Source organism: Thamnophis elegans, chromosome 15 (assembly GCF_009769535.1).
Source record: "Thamnophis elegans isolate rThaEle1 chromosome 15, rThaEle1.pri, whole genome shotgun sequence".
NCBI classification, from domain to species: domain Eukaryota; kingdom Metazoa; phylum Chordata; class Lepidosauria; order Squamata; family Colubridae; genus Thamnophis; species Thamnophis elegans.
The window spans coordinates 422,300-445,310 of NC_045555.1; the positions used below are offsets into that span (position 1 = coordinate 422,300).

The following is a 23,011-nucleotide window of genomic DNA, read 5'->3' on the forward strand; positions in this document are numbered from 1 at the left end:
CTAGGCTGGAATACTGCAATGTGCTCTACATGGGGCTGCCCTTGAAGAGCATCCGACGACTTCAGCTAGTTCAGAAGCGGCCCGCGCGAGTGATCATGGGCGCACCACGGTTCGCCCATATAACACCGATCCTCCGTGAGCTGCGCTGGCTACCTGTCGATCGTCGGGTGCACTTCAAGGTTTTACTTACCACCTATAAAGCGCTCCATGGTAGTGGATCTGGGCTATCTGAGAGACCGCCTTCCTGCCAATTACCCTCCCTGCGTCCATCAGATCGCACAGAGTAGGCCTCCTCCGAATTCCATCCGCCAGTCAGTGCCGACTGGCGACTACGCGGAGGAGAGCCTTCTCAGTTGCAGCTCCGACACTATGGAACAACCTCCCCGTGGAGATCCGTACCCTCACCACCGTCCAGGCCTTCCGCACAGCCCTCAAGAACTGGCTATCCCCGTCAGGCCTGGGGATAGGATTACTCTCACCCCGCCCGAATGTGAGTGAATGGTGTGTTTTTATGGTTAATTTCTTTTATTCACGTTCTTTTTCTTTTAAGTCTTGTCTTGCACTCCCTTCCCTCCATTGTTGTAAGCCGCCCTGAGTCCCCTCAGGGAAAAGGGCGGCATATAAATGTTAATAAAACCAAAAATCCAAAACCTGGAGTTTCAAACCCCCCCCCCCTCGCCAGGGCCCAACAGCCTCCCAGCTTTGCCCCCGAAAAGGAGAGCCCCTTACGCCAAGTCCTGCCCAAGATTGAAAAGACATTTTATTATTTGCTTTCCACAACAGAGAATACAAGCAACTTTTAAAAAGTGATCATTTCTCATATATTGTAATATTATTAATTTCTTTCTGAACGATGCAAACGGTTGCCCGGAACAAGGGACAGTCTCTCTCTTCCCACAACACGAGAGAGTTTTAGAAATTGGGAGGAAGGATGTTCCCTCTTTATATATATATTTTTAAAAAATTCTTTTTTTCCTCTTCTTCATTAACAAGGGCACTACCTAGATGTTTCCAGGGCTTTATATAGAAAAAAAAAAAGATGTTAACAATATGTATAAGAGTCTTATTTACACAGTTATTAACATGCCAAAAAAAAGAGGAGAGGATACAATATTGAATATCATACAACATCAATTCAAAACTCAGAAAGAAAAGCGTTTTAAAAAGGGGAGGAAGGACCAAATCAGTATAACGCAAGAAACAAACAACCTGCTTAAAAAAAACACTTTTTTAAGGCGTAAAATATTTTTTTCTTCCTTTAAAAAAAAAAAGAAACAGGTAATTCATATCTTTAAAAACAAAAACAAACCACCAGCAGGGATTCCAAAGGGGGGAAGAGAGAGAGAGAGAGAGGTGGATTTTCAGTTGTGTTGGTGGGGAGAGTGGAGGTCTTCCTCCCCCCTTACCCTATTTAGACAAAATGTTAAGGTGTGACTAAAAACCGGGCCGGGGGGGTGGGTGTTGGAGCATTTGGGTTGGCCTGCAAAAATCTTGGCAAGGGGCTTGCCGGTACTTTTGGTTTCAGAAGGAAGGGTGGGAGCAACACTCGGGCAAGGATGAGCAATGGCATTTTTCCCCCCAGCATTTTTTTTTTGAGGAAGTGGTGAGGTTTGAAAAGACATTGGGGGGGGGGTGTCTGTCCTGTGCCTCTCCCGAGCCATAAACAAGGAGGGGAGATAAAACCAAGAACAGAAGGTCAATTTCTCAACCATGGCCACTCGAAGACATCTCCCAGAATCCCCTGGGGATAATAGCACTTAAGACTTATATACCGCTTCATGGTGCTTTTACAGTCCTAAGCGGTTTACAGAGTCAGCCTCTTGCCCCCAACAATTGGGGTCCTCATTTTACCCACCTCGGAAGACCGAGTCAACCTTGAGCCTGCGAGATTCGATCTGCCAAACTGCCAGTGATCAGCAGAGGAGCCTGCGGCATTGCATTCTTACCACTCTTGATAATGCATTATTTTCCCTGTATTTTGTGGCCTGCTTACTCTCTTATAATCCTTTCCTCTTCAATCTCTCTGCTCTCGGAGGTGGGAGGGGGAGGAAAAAAAAGGACAGGGCTAACCAGGGAATTCTGGGAGTTGAAGTCCACATGTCTTCAAAGTGGCTGAAGTTGAGAAATAATTGCCCTTGAGACTTTGGATGGGTTTTGGATTGCTGGCATGGTTGGGAATGGTTGGTGAACTGAAGTCCTGCCTCGTCCGATGCCAAGATCTTTGGCAATGCCTCTTGCAAACTAATGTGGTTGTGCCAGAGCCCAATTGCACGTGGAAGAAAGGAAGGCCTTGACTGCAGTGGGGGTGATGAAGCCTGGGGGTCGGGGAGACCCCTTCCAACTATATAGGTACTCCCTGACTTATGACTGGTCACTGTTAAGAGTGAACAATGGGTTTGCTATAACAACTGTGGCGTACACTTAATGAGTTCGGGGTTCGTTTTCTACGACTGCCGCGAAAAAGGTTGTAAAATTGGGCCAGTCGTGTGAGGTACCCATTTCGCGACTGTTACAACTGAACCACTGCAATGTGCGCAGGCTTAGTGTTCCAGTTGTAAGCAAGACTAGCGGTAGGCCTGAGATTGAAAAGCTGCATAAAATCATCCTTTGCCTGGGGAAGACCACTTTTCTAAGGCTCCTGGATGACCCCCCCCCCCATGTCCCGTCCCGTAAGATAAAATGAGTTCCCTGCAAGTTGCTCCTTCTCACCATGGATGGGTCATCTTCTGCCATTCACACACCAGCCAAGAGGCGTAGGAACGTCTGTTGGTGCGTCTTTGGGTCAACTAGAGATGGAGAATCGGGGCGACCACAAAATGGGAGGGGCAGATTTGATGATTGGGGGGGGGGGGAAGAAATGGCAAAGTGAGGGATCCCGCTGTCCTCCCCCTCGAAAGACTCACTCGGCCAAGTTGTGTGCCCATCGACCAAATGTAATGGCTTTCCGACTCCGTGGGAATAGGACATCCCAACCACCTAGTTGTAGCTCAGACATGGCTAAAAGCCGTGCTCCTGGAAGCAACACCCCCCCGCAAGTGCGTGTCCCATAGATCTGCGCCCACTTTTGCTGCCAGGACAGGTGCCAACTTGTCTTCTCTACGTGACAGATCTCGTCCAATGGTTTGTCTCGTCCCAACAGACCACCAGGGTGCCAAACCCTTGTTTAATGCTGCGGACATTCCTGACATACGGCTACAAGTGCTCTGGTTCCCGCATCCCTCCCTGCCCCAATGCGTGCAGGATCTCCCCACTGAGTTTTGCAAGCTTTCCTCCCCCTCTCGAAAAAGACCAAAGGTTGGCTCCATTCTTCACGTAAGACGGGCCCCAGGATCCTCCCTGACGTTGCGGCAGAAAGTGAGTGGGTACAGGCTTACAACATTTGGCGTGTGGCATTGTTGCGTCCGCCCAGACTGTGCCTCTCTTCTCTCGATGCTTCTGGGGTGTCGGGTCTCCTTCCAATTTAGCACCAAAATACTGTGCGGCGCCGTCCTTTGTCCAAGAAGACCCACAAGAGCTTCCGGGTGGAGGGATTATGTGCTCCGTATCTAAGACATCTCTCAAATCTGCACCAATGTTTTTTTTTAGGGGGGGAGGAGAGAGGGAGGAAATGATTTGAATTGAGAAAAGGGAGGGAATGCAGGAAAAAAACAGAACACCGCGATCCCAGACAGCGGTGCTCCCGGAGAAGCGAGGAAGGGAGGGTGAAAGTGCTGTGGGATTGTCTTTGGTTGTCCCCAACGTCGTGAGGACGCGTCCCCTCCACAAACATCGTCAAGGTCCGAGGTTGCTCGGGGTGAATGAGGGGTGGGGGACAGGGGGGAGGGGAGGGGTCCCTTGGTCCTCCTGAGCACAGTGCTGTAGACTGTCGAGAAATCTGAGGAAACAGCACAGGGAGAGCACGGCGGCCATCTTGCATCATCCGGAGATCTCCATCTTGCTCCCTTCCTCCTTTTGGGTATTCACGAAGGTCCGTCGCGCAAGGGGAGGGCCGCTGCCCCTCTGTGTCTCAGATGAGGGATATCCGAACGGGAATGCCGGGGGACTCTGTCCTCTGAGGTGAGTGCTGGCTCACCAGGTGCTCCACCACCGTATGTTTCGACATGTGCTTCATCAGATACGTCTCCTGGGGAAAGAGAGGACAGGCACAAATGAGCCTCAACTTGCTTTGTTTACCGACCATTCAGGACTGGAAAATGTTGCCGTTTTTCACACGTGACCACCGCAGCCTCCCTGAGGTCACTTGGTCAAAATTTGGACACTTGACAACCGACATGTATGGTATGTTTATGAGTATGACACACCCCCAAAGAGCATGGAAATATTGGTGTGTCTTATACCTCTAATACGGCCATTTTGGGGCTCCCAAATCCCTGCCCCGCACCCCATTTTTGCAAATAACGGACTGTTTTTCACAAAAACAGGGTCTTTTTCGCTTTCCCCCAGCCCTGCTGAAGCCTGCAGAATGCTCCTGGGGGTCGGGGAGTACAAAAACCTTTTTTCTTATTTACCTCTTCAAAACCTTAGTGCGCCTTATACTCTGAAAAATACGGTTCTTATGACGGTCCGCAATGTCGTGGGATCATGTGATCCCCTTTGACGACCTCCGGCTGAGCAAAGTCAATGGGGGAGCGTGATCTGCTTAACGACGGGGTTGCAAACCGCAGCAATTCACTTAACAACAGCAGCAAGAATAGGTTGTGAAAGGCTGCAAAACTCACTTTTGAGACTCAATTATGACCGCAAGGTGAGATTCTCCCGTACCGAAAGCGAAGTAGAGGCTGGGAGGGAGCAGGAGAGGGGGGGGCACCAGCAGCTTGGAAAAACACAGAACTATTTCCTCCTCCTGGGTCAGGGCCACCCCTTGTCCTGCTGGCGGCACTGGGACCATCGGCAACTTCCCAGTTTCCCAAACCGTAATACGATGGGTTAATTGCAACTTCGCAGCACAGTTTGTACCTCCAGCTCCTGGCCCGTCCTTTCAAACATGGGGCAGCCTCCCACTAGAGGAGAACCTTCAAAGGTGCATCGCCTTCAAAAACCCCACCCTTCCCGCTAGAGCCGAGGTGGCGCAGTGGTTAGGGTGCAGTACTGCAGGCCACTTCAGCTGACTGTTATCTGCAGTTCAGCGGTTCTAATCTCACCGGCTCAAGGTTGACTCAGCCTTCCATCCTTCCGAGGTGGGTGAAATGAGGACCCAGACTGTGGGGGCGATATGCTGACTCTGTAAACCACTTAGAGAGGGCTGAAAGCCCTATGAAGCGGCATATAAGTCTAACTGCTATTCCTATCTAACCTCCCCAAATTTAAGGGCGGTACTTTGGGGAGCCGTGACTTTCCCCCTCTGCTTTGCGCCTGGGTGTTTGGTCAACAACCTCGCCAATTCAATCTCTACGCCAACTCTTGCTTTCCCATGACCTTCGCGGCCCAGCTCGGAGTGTCTCACTTACCGAAGTGTATGCTCGTCCGCACATGCTGCAGCAGTAGGCTTTGGCGTGCTTGATCGCATGCGCCGAGAGATGGATCTGGAGCGAAGCCGAATCCGAGTACGCCCGGTAGCAATTTGGACATTTGTAGGGTTTGTCTTTGTTATGCTGCCGTTGGTGCGACTGCGGGCGGCGGAAAGGGGAGGAAACGAGTCAAACGCAACCACAGCCTCATCTGCCTCTGGAGGCCGTTTCGCAGGCCATTCACCCTGCGATGGCAAGACTCCAGAGCCCGCGTTAGTCTACCAGAAAGCCTCCGGTGCACTTTTTCCCACCTCCCTGAGCTGCAGCCAGTGTCACAATCTGAACATAATACAGGTAATTTGGATATACAACCGTTCATTCAGTTATTGTTCAGATTTGCAACGGCAATGAAAAAGGGGACTTAGGACCATTTTTCACACTTATGACTGTTGCAGCATGCCAGGATCATGTGTGATGCCCCCTTTGTGATCTTCCGACAAGCAAAGTCAATGAGGAAGCCAGATTTGTTACTAACTTAATGGCAGTGATTCATTTAATAAGTTTGTCAAGAAAAGTCGTACCATGGAACAAAACTCACTAACAAACATCTCGCGCGGAAAAATAAATTTTGATCTCAATTGTGGTCGTTAAGTTGAGGACTACCTATAACAGAGTCAGGGAACCCTTCCTAACCTCTCCCTTCCTTAATTGCATTGATGGTTGCGAGGAAAAGCAAAATAGCAATTGAAATTGTGTTGACAGAAATTGTGTTTTGGTATCCAGACTGTTTAACTAGCAGGAAACCAGCAGACAGTTTCTCTTGTTCTTGCATGAGAGTAAAAACAGATTCATGCTGGAAAGATTTAGGCCAAGGTTTTTCGAGTTTGGCCACTGCACGGTGTGTGGACTTCAACTCCCAGAATTCCCCGGCCAGCACAGGAATCCTGGGAGTTGAAGTCCACACAGCTTACAGTGACCCAATTTGCGTGTGGACTTATGGGCTGCAGTTTCTTCTAAGGGAAACAGATATTCTGCACCAAAGCTGAGGCCTCAACTCCCCATTAATCCCCCCGTTGGCTTCCCCAATTTCTCCACTCACCTGGAGGTTAGAGAGCTGCGTGAAAGCCTTTTCACAACCGGCATGCGGGCACTTGTATGGTCTGTCTCCGGTATGAATTCTGAAAGGCAGCAAGACCCAGGAATCGTTTCACAAAGCTAACAATCATGGATCAAGCTAACGCCTCCTCCACCCCGAGCCTCGTACTCTGTGCTCGAGTGACAAAGGCTTAAATTCTAGGGTGAACTTAAGACACAAAGATGACATGATTTGGTGACACGCCAGTGTTCACCAACACCCAACAACTATTTTTGAAAGCGTGTTTCATTCCCGAATGAGTTTCAAAGGCTGTGGAAGACACAAGAGACTGGCCTGTGTTCTCAGGTAGATTCTGAAAATCACGCGAGGGTGGGGTATATTCAGGGACTGCAGAGGCAGCAGAAAAGCATTGTCCAAAGTCACACCCCCCCCCCAAATGTGTGCAACCCAGAGTTGCCTTGAGTAGACCGCAAGGGCCTGACAACAGAAAAAGACACCATTTGAAAATGAGCGATACAGAGCAGATCCTAGGCATTGTAGGCAATGGGACTGTATTTTTCAAAAAAATAAATGAATAAACTATTGCTTCTCTTGTGTGTGTGTGTGTGTGTGTGTGTGTGTGTGTGTGTGTGAGAGAGAGAGAGAGAGGGAAGGAGGGAGGGAGGGAGGCCAGCAGAATAAAGTTAGGCCTTTTTAAAATGTTCAAAACACTCAGTCCAGAGGTTTCAGCATCACTGACTTAAATGGTCCAAGTGGGGAATGGATGCCTTTGTTTGCCCAACATATACATGATCAATGAAATGGTGTGCAAATGTACATAGTAACACAATACAAAGTGCTCAAAATAAGTACTCTAGTCTTACAATCCCTGAATTCTAGGGATAGATCCATTTGCACCACCCACAACACAAGATGTTGCTATAAATGACCCTTCCTTCTCGTTGCCTGCACTAGCCAGTGGCAGGTCCTCATCCGGATTCATGAGCGACTGTGCAGTACAGGCAGTGTACAGTATAGGCAGTGTACAGTACAGGTCGTATACAGGCAGTGTACAGTACAGACTGTGTACAGTACAGGTAGTATACAAGCAGTGTACAGTACAAGTAGTATACAGGCAGTGTACAGTACAGGTCGTATACAGGCAGTGTACAGTACAGGCAGTGTACAGTACAGGTAATATACAGGCAGTGTACAGTACAGACTGTGTACAGTGCAGGTCGTATACAGACAGTGTACAATACAGGTAGTATACAGGCGGTGTACAGTACAGGTAGTATACAGGCGGTGTACAGTACAGGTAGTATACAGGCGGTGTACAGTACAGGTAGTATACAGGCGGTGTACAGTACAGGTAGTATACAGGCGGTGTACAGTACAGGTAGTATACAGGCGGTGTACAGTACAGGTAGTATACAGGCGGTGTACAGTACAGGTCGTATACAGGCAGTGTACAGTACAGACTGTGTACAGTACAGGTAGTATACAAGCAGTGTACAGTACAAGTAGTATACAGGCAGTGTACAGTACAGGTCGTATACAGGCAGTGTACAGTACAGGCAGTGTACAGTACAGGTCGTATACAGACAGTGTACAATACAGGTAGTATACAGGCGGTGTACAGTACAGGTAGTATACAGGCGGTGTACAGTACAGGTAGTATACAGGCGGTGTACAGTACAGGTAGTATACAGGCGGTGTACAGTACAGGTAGTATACAGGCGGTGTACAGTACAGGTAGTATACAGGCGGTGTACAGTACAGGTAGTATACAGGCGGTGTACAGTACAGGTAGTATACAGGCAGTGTACAGTACAGGTAGTATACAGGCGGTGTACAGTACAGGTAGTATACAGGCGGTGTACAGTACAGGTAGTATACAGGCGGTGTACAGTACAGGTAGTATACAGGCGGTGTACAGTACAGGTAGTATACAGGCGGTGTACAGGCCCTGATTCCACATTGCTATGTTATCCTTTGCTTGCAACTTTGCCCCTCCCTTGTAACCCCACTTCTTCCATTTAACTCCACCCCTTGGCTTCCCTCCAAATGGTTTAAACTGCCCCACTACCCAGACGAAGGACGTCCCGCTGCCGTCATTGACCTACCAAGGTCCCAAGGCCTCTGTGCTGGCTGAGCCATACCTGGTGTGCTGCTGGAGGTGGGAGAGCTGGCGGAAGGACTTCTCGCAGTAGGAACAGTGGTAGGGCTTGACACCCAGGTGGATGCGCAGGTGCTGCGCCAGGTAAGAGGCATTGGCAAAGGACTTGGAGCAATGCGGGCACTTGTGCGGCTTGGCCTCGGTGTGCGACTTGGAGTGGATCTGCATCTCTGACTTGGTGAAGAAGGTAAGCGGGCAGACTTTACATCTGAGGAGCGAGGAAGAGAGGTTAGGGACACTGCCGAACCCCAAACCAGAGGGCAGCCCACAACCCGGATTTGACTCTGGCCCCACGTGGACGGCGAAAGGCTCGGTCTTGAGAGGAGAATGCACTGTGCCCGGGTGCAAAAATGGGAGGCTGAGATTACAACGCTTGGAACAGAGAGCGAAAGGAAGCTTCAGACAGAAACAAAGGTGGGCTTTTGACTTCTGGAACTCACTGCCATGTTAGCAACCTGATTATCATGCATGACTCTGCAACGCAGAATACCAAATCCAGGAAACTATTTTGTGCGGATGGTGAAAACTCCATCTTTATGGGCAGGGTCCCACCTGGGCCCACCACACAGGGACAGAGTGGAGGCAAGAGATCATGAGACCAGTTATACTAGTGGTTGGTCTGGAGACAAGTTGCCTCTGTGACAGCAGCCCTTTTCTGGGGGGCGTTTCCCATTTCTCAGACCAAAAATGTCAGATATGACACGAACATTTAAACGCAGCCGTTTCCCATTTTGTTTTCGAAACTATATGTGGCATTCGCTCGGCACAAAAAACCACACCTTTATTTTGAGATGGGCCAGTGATCGGAAGCCCATTTTCTCCACCCACCTGTATGTCTTTCCTTCTTTGCCGATATCTCCCGAAGCTAAAATGGGGTACGGGACCACGAGGACGGGAGGTCCCGACGGATTCTCAGCCTTGATCTTCTTGCGGCCTCGTTCGCTCTTGGGGGCCCCCAGCAGGCTGTGGCCCTGGATTGTCTTGATGGAGTCCAACAGCGGGGGGCTAGTGATCCCTGAAATGAGGGTGGGCGAGGAGGCGATGAGGTGGCTCTGACTGGAGGAGGTGGGCGTGGAGGCGGTGCTGGTCCCCGTCCCCGTACTGGATTCAGAAGTGCTGACGGCAGGAGTCCGGGACCCCAGCCCCAAACCTGGAAGTTGGGGGGAAAAGGCTAAGCAAAATCCTGCACCAGAGGAGGAAGAGGAAGGAGTCTCGATTCAGCCCGGTTCTCCTCTCTTTCATTTTTTAAAGAGACAACACATTATAATACAATATAATGTATTATACAATACAATATAATACAATATAATACATTATAATACAATATATATACAATTCTCTTGTTAAAAGCCGTGCTTCAGTGGTGGGTTCCAGGCAGTATGGCCCGGTACAGCCATAGTGGTAGTAGCCAGGAGCAGCGGCCACCATACCAGGACGGTGGCTTGTTTGGCCCACCCGCGTTGTTCCATCGCTGCTTATAATGCAGCGCCCATGCGGCCTCAGCCGAGCAGGGGGGTGGTTTGTGCATGCGTGTGCAGCGCATGTGCCCGATTAGGATGCCTGGCCTCGTGCGCAGCATACCAGTTGCGACAGGATCCGGAACCCACCACTGCTGTGCACCATTCGACAGGTTGCAAAATCGGGTGCGGTCATTTCATGCCTGCACCCCTCAGTGATGAATTTTCTGGCTTCACCCTGCCATCGAAACCATGAGGACTAGCGTCCAAACCCCTACCTGTGACGGTGCTGGTGGCAGGGCGCGCGTGGAGGGCCACGTCCGGCTGGGGTACCGCCTGTGGGTGAAGCCCCGGGACTTGCTGGAGCTTCGGAATGGACATGATGGAAGGGCTGCTCTCCGCGGGCGAGGGGGGCACCAGCAGGGGCTGCTGGGAAGAGACCGAGGTAGGGGGCAGGTGGTGGGGGCGGATCTTCTCCGCCATGAGCTGCTCCTTGATTTTGTTGATGAGGACTAGATTGTCCAGCTGGGGACAGAAGAGAAGGGAATGAGCGACCTAGAACGGATGACCCTCGTGGTTTAAAGACGGCAGGAGGCCAAGGAACCGGGGGTCAGGCTAGATGACCTTCAAACACCTCTGCAACTCATGCAACGGACAGAGGGAATCCTGGAGCCAAGGCAAATTTAAGGGCTAACAATAATTTAACAATGGGACACAACATTGTCTAGTTGTGATTCAAAGGAACGGAAGCATTCCAACTTAATCCACTCCAAAGATGTATAAACTAAGTAGAGTCAGTCCGCTACATCGTTGGAGTGGAGGCCACTAGGAGATCTCGGATAGCACAGTAGGAGAAAGCTTTCCTGGAGAAGAGGCCAGCACTAGGACCATGGATCTGTGGGGGTGCTCCGTTTATCCATTCATCTCCCTCCTGTAGCCCCAAAATTAATAATCGGAATTTGGAAGAAGATTTGGGGGGGGGGGAAATACCCCCTTTTTTTCTTACATACACCAGGATGGCCGAAAGTAATATCATTAAGGCTGGAGGAGCTGCTACTCTCTCTGTTTAAATACACGTAATTAAACTTTTTAGAAGAACATAAAAAAACACAAATTATAAAAAGGGAAAGGAAGATAGGAAGGAAGGAAGATAAAGAAAGAAAGAAAAATATGGCAGGCAGGAAGGGGGAAGGAGAGAGGGAGGAAGGAAAAGGAAGAAAAAGGGAAGGAAGGGAAAGAAAGGAAGAAAAAGAAACGGAAGGCAGGAAGGGGGAAGAAAGAAAGGAAGGAAGAAAAAGAAAGAAGGGAGGGAAGGGAGAAAAAGAAAGAAAGAAATGGAAGGCAGGAAGGGGGAAGGAGAGAGGGAGGAAGGAAAAGAAAGAAAAGAAAGAAGGGAGGGAAAGAAGAAAAAGAAAGAAAGAAAGAAATGGAAGGCAGGAAGGAGGAAGGGAGAAAGAAAGGAAGGAAAAAATAAACAAATGCAAGTTCAATTATAAAGTTCTCTCTTACTTGGGCCCATTTTTCCCAATCACTCTATTGGGGGGGGGGATGGCTGCTGTTCTCCCCATGGCAAGGAAAAATACCCCCCCCCCCGGAACAAGGTTTAACCCCCAAATGCCCGCTTGACTTTACATACATCAATATTATCAGGATTTTAGCATTCTCCCCATAGGGCAAGGGAAACCAACCTGGCGTGTGAACTTTAGTTCTTGAGGACTAGAAACTTTTTTTTTGGGGGGGGGGGGAGCCGAGATGTTGCGGTTCTTACCTGGCTGGGCATGGTGGGAGGCGGTGGCCAAAAGTAGGTGTTGTTAAAGCGCGGCTCCGCCATTCTGGGGAGGGAAAGAGAGGGGGGAAGAGGAGGAGGAGGACGATGGGTCAGGAGGGGAAGGCAGAGATGCCCCCCTGCCCCCCCTGGGGTCTTTCCGCTTCCCCAGGGGAGACGGGAGGGGCTCAGCAGAACCCCAAATAAATCCCAAAAAAGAAAAACCCCAGGAAAAAAACGGTTGCAGAATCCTAGAAATTCTGCTTCCCCCCTTCCCCACTCTTCGGTTAATCCTCGACTTACAACAATTCATTTAGTGACTGAAGTTACCACGGGACTGAAAAATGGGGGCTCAGGACCCGTTTCCCACACTTACGAGTGCCGCAACCTCCCCCCCCACCCCGTCTCACGCGATCAAAATTTGGATGCTTGGCAACTACTGACTCATTTTTACGACCCCGGGGTCGCGCAATTCCCCCTTTTGCGACCTTCTGACCAGCAAAGTCGATGGGGGAAGCCAGCCTCACTCAACGACCGCGCGAGTAGCTGAACAACTGCAGTGATTCACTTAACAACTGTAGCAAGAAAGGTCGCAAAATGGGGCAAAAGCTCACGTGACACAACTGAGTCGTTCTAGCAAGATAAATTTGGGTCTCCATTTTAGTTGTAAAACGAGGACTTTCCTGTTTTGGCTACAAGGTTTAAAAAGAAGCAGCTAAGTTGTATTTTTAAAAGACCAGTTAAGACCACAAGCCACTTTTAAACCTGGTTTCAGCTAGAAAAGAAAGAGGGGAACTTAAAATCCACTTGAATCCAAAACCTGAGAGTGGGATGGAGACCCCTCTTCATTTGAGTGAAGGCTTGGCAGCACCCTCACCATTGTGACTCCCCCACCAAATCCTGGCCTCCAAATTGACAAAAGGTCTGGTGGAGGTTTTTTTACTGGTGGGGTTGGGAAGGATTGTGTGTTTGTGGGGGGGAACACATCAAAAACACACCATAAACAGGCTGAAATCTTTCAACCGCACACCAAATTTTAACTCTCACAGATAACATAAAATATATATTTTCAAAATACGGAGAGAAAACAAGGCTGAGAATTGGACCCACTTTTAAAGTTTTCTCACCTTGTTAGTGGGACATTCAAGGCAGGGAAAAACGAAACCACAACAAAGAAATGCCCCCCCCCTTTTGTTTTTTACAACAGAAACAACTTTGGAAAGTTTTTTGGGGAGTCGCTGATAAACTGCAGTGCTCATCCCAAACTCCCAAGCCATCTCCCGCAATAAGAAAAATAACGAACCATCCGGGAGACGAATTAATTGCAGCGCTCGCGGATTAAACGACGCGATTAAATAATTTAAACTGAGAAAACACACTTCAAATCAGCGCCCGAGCCAGAGAGAGAGAAACCTCCTTTTAAAGGACAGCAAAGAAATGTTGGTTGCAAAATGACAACGTTGCCGTTAACGGACTAGCAGCAAATGCAGGTGGAAGCCGATGCGATTTGTAAAAATGGCTTTTGGTCCATTTTTACTGTGGTGCGATATCGTAGCAAAAACTTTAAAAAACCTGCCAGAATTTCTCATCCCTTCGTTTTATACGTGTCTAAAATCAAGACGCATCCAGTTTTCAAGCTTTCTTTCCCCTCCCTCCCGCTTTCCTCTTTCTTGCAATATTTTCTCGATTCCCCCCCAAGATCCACTTCCATCTCCCGTTATAGCCCATCACCCACAACATCAGTGTGAGTCCAGCTTCCCTTTGGGTCGCAGCCCAGATGTTCGGCATCTGTTCAAGAGGCCTTCTTTGAATCCTGAACTGTTGAAACCGTCCAGCATCTGCCTTACGCAGCTACATCCTGGTCCCTTCTTTCAAACGGCCCAACTTATCTCGGGGGGGGGGGGGGGGGGGGGCTTAAGAATAATTTGAAGGGTCAAAGAAAAAAAAGGGAAGGATGGGAGTTTTAAAAGAAAGCAAACACCCTTCCTGATAATGTTACTTAGATCGGTCATGAAACGCCTATAAAGAAAACAACAATACTCAGAGAGCACCAAGGAGTCTCCCTCCTCCTCCTCCTCCTTTCCCCCTCCTCTCTGCAAGCCCCCCGCCTCCTCCTCAAGCCCCCCTCCCTTCTAGCACTGATGATGTTCCCCAGTTGGGTCATGAAACGCCTGCAAGAAAGCCACAAACTCAGAGAGCACCAAGGACCCCACAGTCCTTTACTTCTTCCTCCTCCTCCTCTTTGCAAGCCCCCCCCTCCTTTCTAGCACTGATGATGCTACCTAGTTGGGTCATGAGAGGTCTGCAAAGAAATCGCCGTGCTCAGGGAGCACCAGGGGGCCCTCAATGTTTCAACCCTGCTCTGCAAATCCCTCCAAGCTTCTGCTTTGGACCTTCGGAAGTCAGAGAAAAGGACCCCTCTGGGCATCGTAAGTGGGGCACAAGCCCCCCACCCCTTGGAAAGGAGGGCCTGCAGGAGGATTCTCACCACCCTGATTTCTCCATAGCCAGGAAATGAGGGATGGGACCTCCTCAGATGGACACGAAGCCCCAGCCGCCTGGGGAAGGAAGGCAGGCAGGCAGGGACGGATGGACGGACGGGCGGAGGGACAGAGTGGTCTGGCCACTGCTGGGGCCGGTCACAGCCCTGCAAGAAGGGAAGACGTTAACCGCAGCTCGGTACTCACGGGCTGTCTTGAAACCTGGCGAGAAGGGTGTTGCTGTGACTCCGAAACGTCCCTTCTGTTGCCGGCAGGGACAAGCACCGGCCGCCGGGTTCGGGCCGGGAGATCTGCCCGGCCTCCGCCAGATCCTACCCAACTGCAGTTAACACAAGCTACGGCCCCTGGCAGGGGGAGGCTGCTGTCCCCGGGAGGCTGCCTGGCCTCTCGCCTGGCTGAAATAAAGAGAAATAAGACATTGTTCACACAGAAAGGGCGGCCGAGCGCTGAGCATGGGCCCGGGCAGGAGATGGAGCCTCCCGTGGAGGGGCAGTCTACCTCAGAGGAGTCCGAGGGCACCTGGGAAGGCGCCCAGAAGCTATTCTTGATTTGCTTCCTCCGGTGAAACCTCACCGCCCGTCCTTGTCACCTAATCAGCTAAAGCTGGGTTAGCTGTTCCTAAGGCGAATGGAGGTTCTGCGAGGGAGCAGGCAGGAGGCCCCCCCTCAGGCCTCCAGTTGAGAGAAGGCAGAAGTGGAAGAGAAAAGCAGAAATGCAGAAGAATGGAAGAATGAAAGAAAGAAAGAGGAAGGAGTAAGTTAAGGAAATGAAGAAAGGGAGAGAAGGAGAGAGAAATAGAGAGAAAGGAAGGAAGGAGCAAGGTAAGGGAGAGAGAAATAGAGAGTAAGAAAGAGGAAGGAGGGAAAGAAGGAAGGAGTAAGGTAAGGAAAGGGAGAAAGAAATAGACAGAAAGAAAGAAAAAGAAAGAAAGAGGAAGGAAGGAGTAAGTTAAGGAAAGGAAGAAAGGGAGAGAAGGAGAGAGAAATAGAGAGAAAGGAAGAAAGAAAGAGGAAAAAAGGAAAGAGTAAGGAAAGGAAGAAAGGGAGAGGAGAGAGAAATAGAGAGTAAGAAAGAGGAAGGAATGAAAGAAGGAAGGAGTAAGGTAAGGAAAGAAAGAAAGAAATAGAGAGAAAGAAAGAAAGAAAGAAAGAAAGAGGAAGGAAGGAAGGAGTAAGGTAAGGAAATGAAGAAAGGGAGAGAAGGAGAGAAATAGAGAGAAATAGAGAGTAAGAAAGAGGAAGGAAGGAAAGAAGGAAGGAGTAAGGTAAGGAAAGGGAGAAAGAAATAGAGAGAAAGAAAGAAAGAAAGAGGAAGGAAGGAGTAAGTTAAGGAAATGAAGAAAGGGAGAGAAGGAGAGAGAAATAGAGAGAAAGGAAGGAAGGAAGAGGAAAAAAGGAAAGAGTAAGGAAAGGAAAGGAAGAAAGGGAGAGGAGAGAGAAATAGAGAGTAAGAAAGAGGAAGGAAGGAAAGAAGGAAAGAGTAAGGTAAGGAAAGGGAGAAAGAAATAGAGAGAAAGAAAGAAAGAAAAGAAAGAAAGAAAGAGGAAGGAAGGAAAGAAGGAGTAAGGTAAGGAAAGGGAGAAAGAAATAGAGAGAAAGGAAGAAAGAAAGAAAGGGTAAGGAGAATGAGAGAGGGGGGGAGGGAGGGGCTCCAAATGACTTTTCCCATCAAGGGAAAAATTCACAAAAATTCACCAATCCTTCTGTCCTTAAAATAAAGCACAGTCCTTCTATCACAGCCTCACAACAACACTGCAGTTGCACTCCTGACACACACAGTGTAGTTTTCTATTCCCTTCCAGCATCACAATAAAACAGCCACCTCGGATGCCACCGAAAGTGCTAAAAGCTGAAAGCAACAGGTGGAGTCAAGGGATCGCTTGCAGGCAATCCTCACTTAGCAACCGTTCCAAGTTATGACAGACCTTCTCAGTGCTACTTACAACCTGGTTTTAAAGTTGCAATGGCCACCCCTCCGGTTAAGTGATTGCATTTTCAATGTTCGACAACCAGCCCACATTTATGGATATTTGCAGCGTGCCAAGGTCATGTGACTGTAACATACAACCTTTTTTTGCTGGAAACTGGGGTTTAATTCTAGTTTCTGGCCAAAACACACCATGATTTCTACTAATCATAGTCTATTGAATAGCCCAACATGAACTGGATTCACCTATTGCATTACACCACAAATTCTGTTTTATAAATCTCAGTGCTTGAATCCCTGCCACTAAGGAGTTATTTGCTTTTAACCACAATCTGTTTACAAAATACACTAAGCCATAAACAAACCAGGTTTTCAAATACAAATAAAAGTGTAATGGAAACGGTGTAACATACAGCAAGGAGCTTTTGCTGTTTATATTTTTTTCCCTGTCCAAAAATTTCAAAATAACTTGGTATTTTCAAAACTTTTGAGACGCAAGTGCAGCAGGCATGCGGTTTTAAAATATTTGATTTCTTTCATTAAAAAAATTAAATAAACAAGCAAATCAAATACACTTCCTTTGATTTAAGACCACAGGACAGGGGGAAAAAAATCCCCTAAAATTCACACTTCCAACTTTGCTGGAAATTTGGGAAAACAAAAGACTCCAACAGATGGGTGTTGTTAGGGGGAGGAAAAAACCCTCAATTTATCTAATAAAAATTAGATACAAGACTGTAATTTTCTGATATTAAAATTGGACTCTGCAGTTCTCCAAATGAAAATCAAGAGACACCACTAAGTATATTTTAGGGGAAAGTCTTTTTCAAATGTACATATATTTATAGATTTCTCCAGGGTCTGTTTTTTTTTCCTTCCATCTTACAGCAAGCCCTTAACTTATTTTGTCAGGTACAAAGCAGATAGATGGCTGGCCTGGGGAACTCCGTGCCACAAGGTGCTGGCATAATTGCCATTCGGGCCGAGTCAAATTAGTAATGACAACTGTAAAGGTTCCTAGTCCTCAAGGCTACAGATGAAGGCCAGAGGTAGGAGACCCAAGAAAACGGTGTCTGCGTAGAGAGGCCTTTGGTCTGATAAAGCCCTTCTCCACATCTAGGATGTAAGTTTCATCAAACAATAATAAAACTGAATAAAATAGAACCAAATACCTGAAAAGCTTTAAGGCAGGGGGGTCTCCAAATTTGGAAACTTTTAAGATGGGTGGACTTCAACTCCCAGAATTCCCTGGCAGTAACGCATTCCTTTTGCATATGTACTCCCCACTTTATGCCTGCTTACTCTCTCCTGCGGTCCCTTTCTCTGCAATCTCTCCGCTCTAGACAGTGGAAGAAAAGAAAAAGGCATGGGTGGCTGAGGAATTCTGGGAGTTGAAGTCCCCAAGGCTTAAAGTTGCCAAGGTTGGAGACCCTTGATTTAAGAGGGGGGAAAACCTCGACTGGGGTCTCACATTTAGAGCAATTATTCGCCCTTTAGCTCAGTGTTTCTCAACCTTGGCAACTTGAAGTCCTGTGGACTTCAACTCCCAGAATTCCCCAGCCAGCTATGCTGGCTGGGGGATTCTGGGAGTTGAAGTCCACAGGACTTCAAGTTGCCAAGGTTGAGAAACACTGCTTTAGCTAAAACTGACCTTCCACGTATATCCCAATTTCAGCCTGGTGGGAGTCCCTCGGCCAGGATCTGCCTCCTAGGGCTGGAAGGGATCTCGGGAGGTCATCTAGTCCAACCCCCTTACACCCTTGAACCATCCCAGACAAATGGCCACCCAAACTTCTCTTGAACGGGGGAGTGTTCTTAAACCCAACTTCTCCAAAACTCAGGCCAGGCTCCAGAAATAAAGCCACATTTTAACCCCGAAACACAGCTTAACAGCTAAACAAACACGGTTAGGGCAAGGGGGGGGGGTTCCCTCTCAGCACCCACGCGCCTCTGTGAAACCCCCCCTCCCCAACTGTGTCACCAAGCCCCACCCGTTTATAAAGGAAAAACAGCTGCAATGAGAGGTAGCCCTCGACTTACAACCACAATGGGGCCCAACATCTGCGACGCTGAACAATGCCATCGTTAAGCGAGTTTTGCCCTGTTTTAGGACCTTTCTGGTCACTGTTGTTAAGTGAATCGCTGCCATTGTTCCTGTTAGCAACACGGTTGTTAAGCGAACCCAGCTTCCCCGTTGGGTTTGTTGGTTCAAAGGTCGCGAAAAGGGATCGGGCAACCCCTCAAACGTCATAAATACGAGTCAGTTGCCAAGTGTCTGAATTTTGATTCCATGACCCCCAAGGGCCGCGTGGGAAAACACTCCTCAGTCACTTTCTCTCCCCCCTCAGGGTCATCGTAACTTCAACCCGTCACTAAATGAAAAGCTGTAAGTCGAGAACTACCTGTATTGTATTCCCAGCCCTCCAAACTGACCCCCAACATCCTCCCCCTCTGCCCCCCCCCAAATCTCTCCCTCCCTCCCCAAGGCCTGGAGAGGCAGGGACCCCCCAGGCCTCAGCTTCAACCCAGAAAACGAAGCAAAATGTCAGATTATGGAGGGAGAACCCACCCACACACACACACACACACTCAGGCTGCCCCAAACTGCTGGAAAATAACACAAAAGGGAAACACAACACCCCCCCCCCCAGATTTCATGCAGCCAGAGGGGGGGGGGGAAGAAAAAGAGAATTTCCAGCATTTCTCCCCTCAAATAGGCACTGCGGCCACACACACACACACTCACACAGATCATCTTAGCCCCCTCCCCTCCCCCCAATAAATTCCTGCTGGACCCCCCCCCCCGGTCTCCTTTCCTGCCAAATAAACTGCGATATCAACCAGGATACCTTTGAAACACCAGGGATCGCACAATGTAGGGGGGGGGGGGGAGACGAAGCCTCTCCAGAAATAGATACATAAGAGATCTCTATTGGACACAAAGCCGCAACACTTCATACAAAGTCGCAAATCCGCCAGAAAAACACACAACACAACACAACCCCCCCACCGGAGAGGCAAATCCCCCCCCCCCGTTTGTGAAGCTCGCCCCCCACCCCCTTGCAAAAACCCACCCACGAACCCTGCAAAGTTCCCCGCTTATTCCACAGCAAACGTGGCATCGTTCCGTGCCGCGAGCGAGCGAGCGATTCTATCTCTCCTTTTTTGCAGGAAGAAAGGAAGGAAAAAGGGAGGCTGAGCGATTCCCACCATTTTGGAGCAAGAAAGGGAAGGGGGAAATAAAAAATAAAACCCCCAGCCGACCAACTACCCGAAAAGATACATTTTGCATTTCCTGTGCTGGGTTTTTTTCCCCCTCTTCCTCTCTCTCTCTCTCTCTCTCTGTCTCGCTCCCTTCTTTCCGCCTCTCCCTCCGACGCGGGTTCGGTTCCCCGCGCCCTGCGCGACACGCGTGGAAAGAAAGAGGCGGAATTCCAGAGGCGGCGGGGGAGGGGGGGAGGAAAGGGGGGGGGTCTCCGCTCGCCTTCTCGGCCCCCAGGATTTGCCCCTTTCCCCCGAAAGACCCTTCCCCGCCGCCTGCCCCCCCTCAGCCCCCCCCCGCGTGGAAATCCGGATGCGAGAAGGCGAAACTCCGCCGCAAATGCGCCCCAAAAGCTAAAGAAAAAGAAATCCGATCCCCCCCCGTCTTTGGGGAGGGGAAGCCCTTCCTCCGCGCGACCCCCAGCGCCCCCCCCGCGCCCCCTCGCCCCCCTGCCGCCCCCCTCCCCGCCGGCCCCGTTTCGAGGGAAATTCGCAGACAAAAGAGAGGGGAAAAATGGCAGCCAGGGTTATTTTTAAAAGGGATCGGGGACGCCATCTTCTGCAGATCTGGGGAGGGAAAGGGGGGGGCAGGCAGCCCGGGGGGCAGGGGGAAGGGGGGCCTCCCCCCACCGCGCCAGGCAGCCCCCTCCCCAGCAGGGCAAGGGGGGAAAACCCCCCGGCCGAGACCCCCAAAGGAAGAAAAAGGCCACCTCGGTCCGCTTAGCCATCGTCTCTCATTGCTTGGGGATCGCTCCGGGCCGGAAGGCTGCGCCAAAAAGGGTCCCTTGGATCAGCATGGCTTTGGGGGGGCTTATTTGCTCGGGATCTGGTTTCTCTCTCGATCCCCCGATTCCCCCGACGGCGCTCTTTGAATCGCCCGGCCTTTTATTTATTTCAAAGAAGAAGAAGAAGAAGAAAAGGGAGACGCTGCGCTTGGCAATGGCCCCTCCGCCGCCAGCCAAAGGGAAAGGGGGCGCCCCCCCAGCCTTCCTCTTTCTCTCCTCCTCCTCCTCCCTCTCTGGCGGGGGGGCAAAGAAGAGACCCCCTACCCAAGCCAGACTGGGTGGCCCCGCCAAAGGACGCAGACGCCGCCTCTTTTGCAAAGACAGGAGAGAGAGAGAGAGAGAGAGAGACCCCCCTCCTTCGAGGAGAGACCCCCGCACTCAGGAGAGAGAGAGAGAGAGAGAGACCCCCTCCACTCCCTCCCCCCACCCCCTCCGTCCCTCCCTCCCAGGTCCCCCCCCCCCGAGACTGACCTGCAGAGCAAGAGGAGGGGGCGGCGGCAAGTTTGCCCCAAACAGGCACATTTTCCCAAACTCTTTCTCCTCCCGACCCCTCCCTTCCCACGCCCCCCACCCACCCTCCCCCCCCCCGGCCTTCTGGAGTTCAAGAAGTCAGGCGAAGAAATCAGCGCTTTGGCCCAGGTACCTTCGGCGGAGGAGGAGGGGGCTCTAAGCAGAGGGGGAAGGTCTCTTCCTTGCTCGCTGGCTTTTTTCTCCCAAATTCAGCCGTTCAGGGTTGGGGGGTTTTGGGGAGGGGGGGGGGAGAAAGAGCGTCTGGTGTGTTCCCCCCTCTGGGCTCCCCCCCCCACGCCTGAAGGTGGGATGGTACATCTAAGCCCCCCCCCCTTTTTTCTGGGTCTCCCCCCCCCCCCTTTCGCTGGGTGGTTAGTTCAAATCTTCCGGGTTGGTGGACAGTTCACTTCTGGGTCCTCGCTCGGGCTCGGAGATCTGGGTAGATCCCTGAAAAGAGGTTGAGGAAAAAAAGGGACAGAGGAGGGGGAAAAAAATAAGAGGAAAGTTTGCAAAATCTTTTTAAGAGTGGAAGGTGGTTCCTTCTTCACTTCTGTTTTCTCGCTCCCCCTTTTTCCCTTTGTCTCTCAACAATTCTCTCTCTCTCCTATCTTACTCTTTTTTCTCATTTTCTTTCACACTCTTCTCTCATTCTCTCTTTTACTCTCCCAGTCTCTTTTCTCTCTCTTTCACTCTCATTCTCTCTCTCTCTCTCATTCTTTCTTTCTCTTTCTCATTCTCCCTCTTTTGCTTCCTCCCCCTTTTCTTTTCTCTCTCTTTTTCATTCTCTCTCATTCTCTTTTTTCTCATTTTCTTTCACACTCTTCTCTCTTTCTCTTTCTCTCTCTTTCACTCTTCTCTCATTCTCTTTTACTCTTCCAGTCTCTCTTTCCTCTCTTTCACTCTCAATCTTTCTCTCTCATTCTTTCTTTCTCTTTTGCTCTCTCTCCCTTTTCTTTTTGCTCTCTTTTTCATTCTCTCTCTCTTTTACTCACACACACACACACACCCTTCCCCCATCTTGGCAGGGTGTCTTTTCCTCTCTGCCCCCCCCCCCAGCCGTGTCAAAACACTTTTTGAAGTCTCCAACCTTTGCAGAAGAGGGAAAGGGGGGAAGGTTGCAGCCAAGAAAACACAGTGTGTGTGTGTGTGTGTGTGTGTGTGTGTTTGTGTATTCTATGTGTGAGGGGTGAGTGGGGGGGGCAGTCCCCCCCCCTTTGCACACCCAGATTTTGCAGAGCATCTAAGGAGAGGCCAAGGGGAAGGGGGGGCTTCCTTTTCCACAACCCTGTTGGGAGGTCTACATTCCTGGGCTGGACTTTGTCACCCCCAGACCCAAAAGAGGTCCTTGAATTAATAAAGAAACTCAGCTTCCTCCCCCCCCCCCAAACACAGCAAATAGCAACCTTGGATTGCTGCCCCCCCTCCCCGAATCCTGTTTTGTGACCCCCTCCCCTTTTAATCCCCGCTCCATCCTAAATTAAGACGGAAAATTAGGAAGGACATGGGCCTCTTTTTGAGGAGGGGGCTGCAAGGAGAAAAGTAACAAGGAGGGCACTGAACTCCGGTATGTGAATTCAAGGGAAAAGCCCCCCCCCTCAATCAGGGTTACTTTGTTACTTTCTTTTAGTGTTTATTATTATTTTTAAAAATCAATTTTTGTTTATTTGAAAGTTTGCGACTATTTTAGGCAGTCCTCGAGTTACGACTGTTAGTTTAGTGGCTACTTGAAGAGTCACGATGGCACTGAAGAAAGGGACTTAGGACCATTTCTCACACTTACGACCGTTGCAGCATTCCCCGTGGTCACATGATCAAAACTGGCACGGACTTATGACGGTCGCAGAGTCCTGGAGTCCCTTGATCGCCTTTTGCGACCTTCCGACAAGGAAACACGATGGGGAAGCCGGATGTACTTAATGATCCTGTGGCTCACTTAACAACAGCAGTGATTCACTTAACAACTTAACCCTTAACAACTGTGATGGGAAAAGTCGTAAAATGGGGCGAAACGTTAACAGCTTAACAACTGTCTTGTTTAGCAACCGAAATTTTGGGTTCCGTTGTGGCTGTAAGTCACGTTTTCTGTTCTTTGGGGGGGCTCGGGG

General features: G+C 49.8%; 1 protein-coding gene across 15 annotated transcripts; it reads right to left on the bottom strand.

The window, feature by feature from the left end:
- Nucleotides 1-1,957: 1,957 nt before the first annotated feature.
- Nucleotides 1,958-21,218, bottom strand: ZNF362 (zinc finger protein 362). Of its 15 annotated transcripts, none has more exons than XM_032231770.1 (10): nt 21,040-21,218; nt 17,523-17,689; nt 14,611-14,819; nt 11,927-11,990; nt 10,437-10,683; nt 9,530-9,851; nt 8,685-8,909; nt 6,547-6,625; nt 5,448-5,606; nt 1,958-4,123 (listed from the first exon to the last, which is right to left on the bottom strand). In XM_032231770.1, the coding sequence occupies exons 4-10, from the start codon at nt 11,987-11,989 to the stop codon at nt 4,007-4,009; spliced, it is 1,212 nt and encodes a 403-aa protein (XP_032087661.1). In that variant the 5' UTR covers nt 11,990; nt 14,611-14,819; nt 17,523-17,689; nt 21,040-21,218; the 3' UTR covers nt 1,958-4,006. The 15 variants fall into 15 exon arrangements, with proteins under 15 accessions (XP_032087661.1, XP_032087662.1, XP_032087658.1 ...); XM_032231771.1 differs by lacking the exon at nt 21,040-21,218 and adding an exon at nt 20,868-20,934; XM_032231767.1 differs by lacking the exon at nt 21,040-21,218 and adding an exon at nt 20,322-20,768.
- Between the last annotated feature and the right edge of the window lie 1,793 nt (nt 21,219-23,011).

Excerpts from the sequence above, each read along its gene's own strand:
- ZNF362 (XM_032231779.1), bottom strand. The coding sequence starts at position 11,989 with ATGGCGGAGCCGCGCTTTAACAACACCTACTTTTGGCCACCGCCTCCC. Across the intron at positions 8,910-9,529 it reads AAAGAAGGAAAGACATACAG|ATGTAAAGTCTGCCCGCTTA; the intron begins GTGGGTGGAGAA and ends CTCGCTCCTCAG. Across the intron at positions 6,626-8,684 it reads CACCTCCAGCAGCACACCAG|AATTCATACCGGAGACAGAC; the intron begins GTATGGCTCAGC and ends GCTGCCTTTCAG.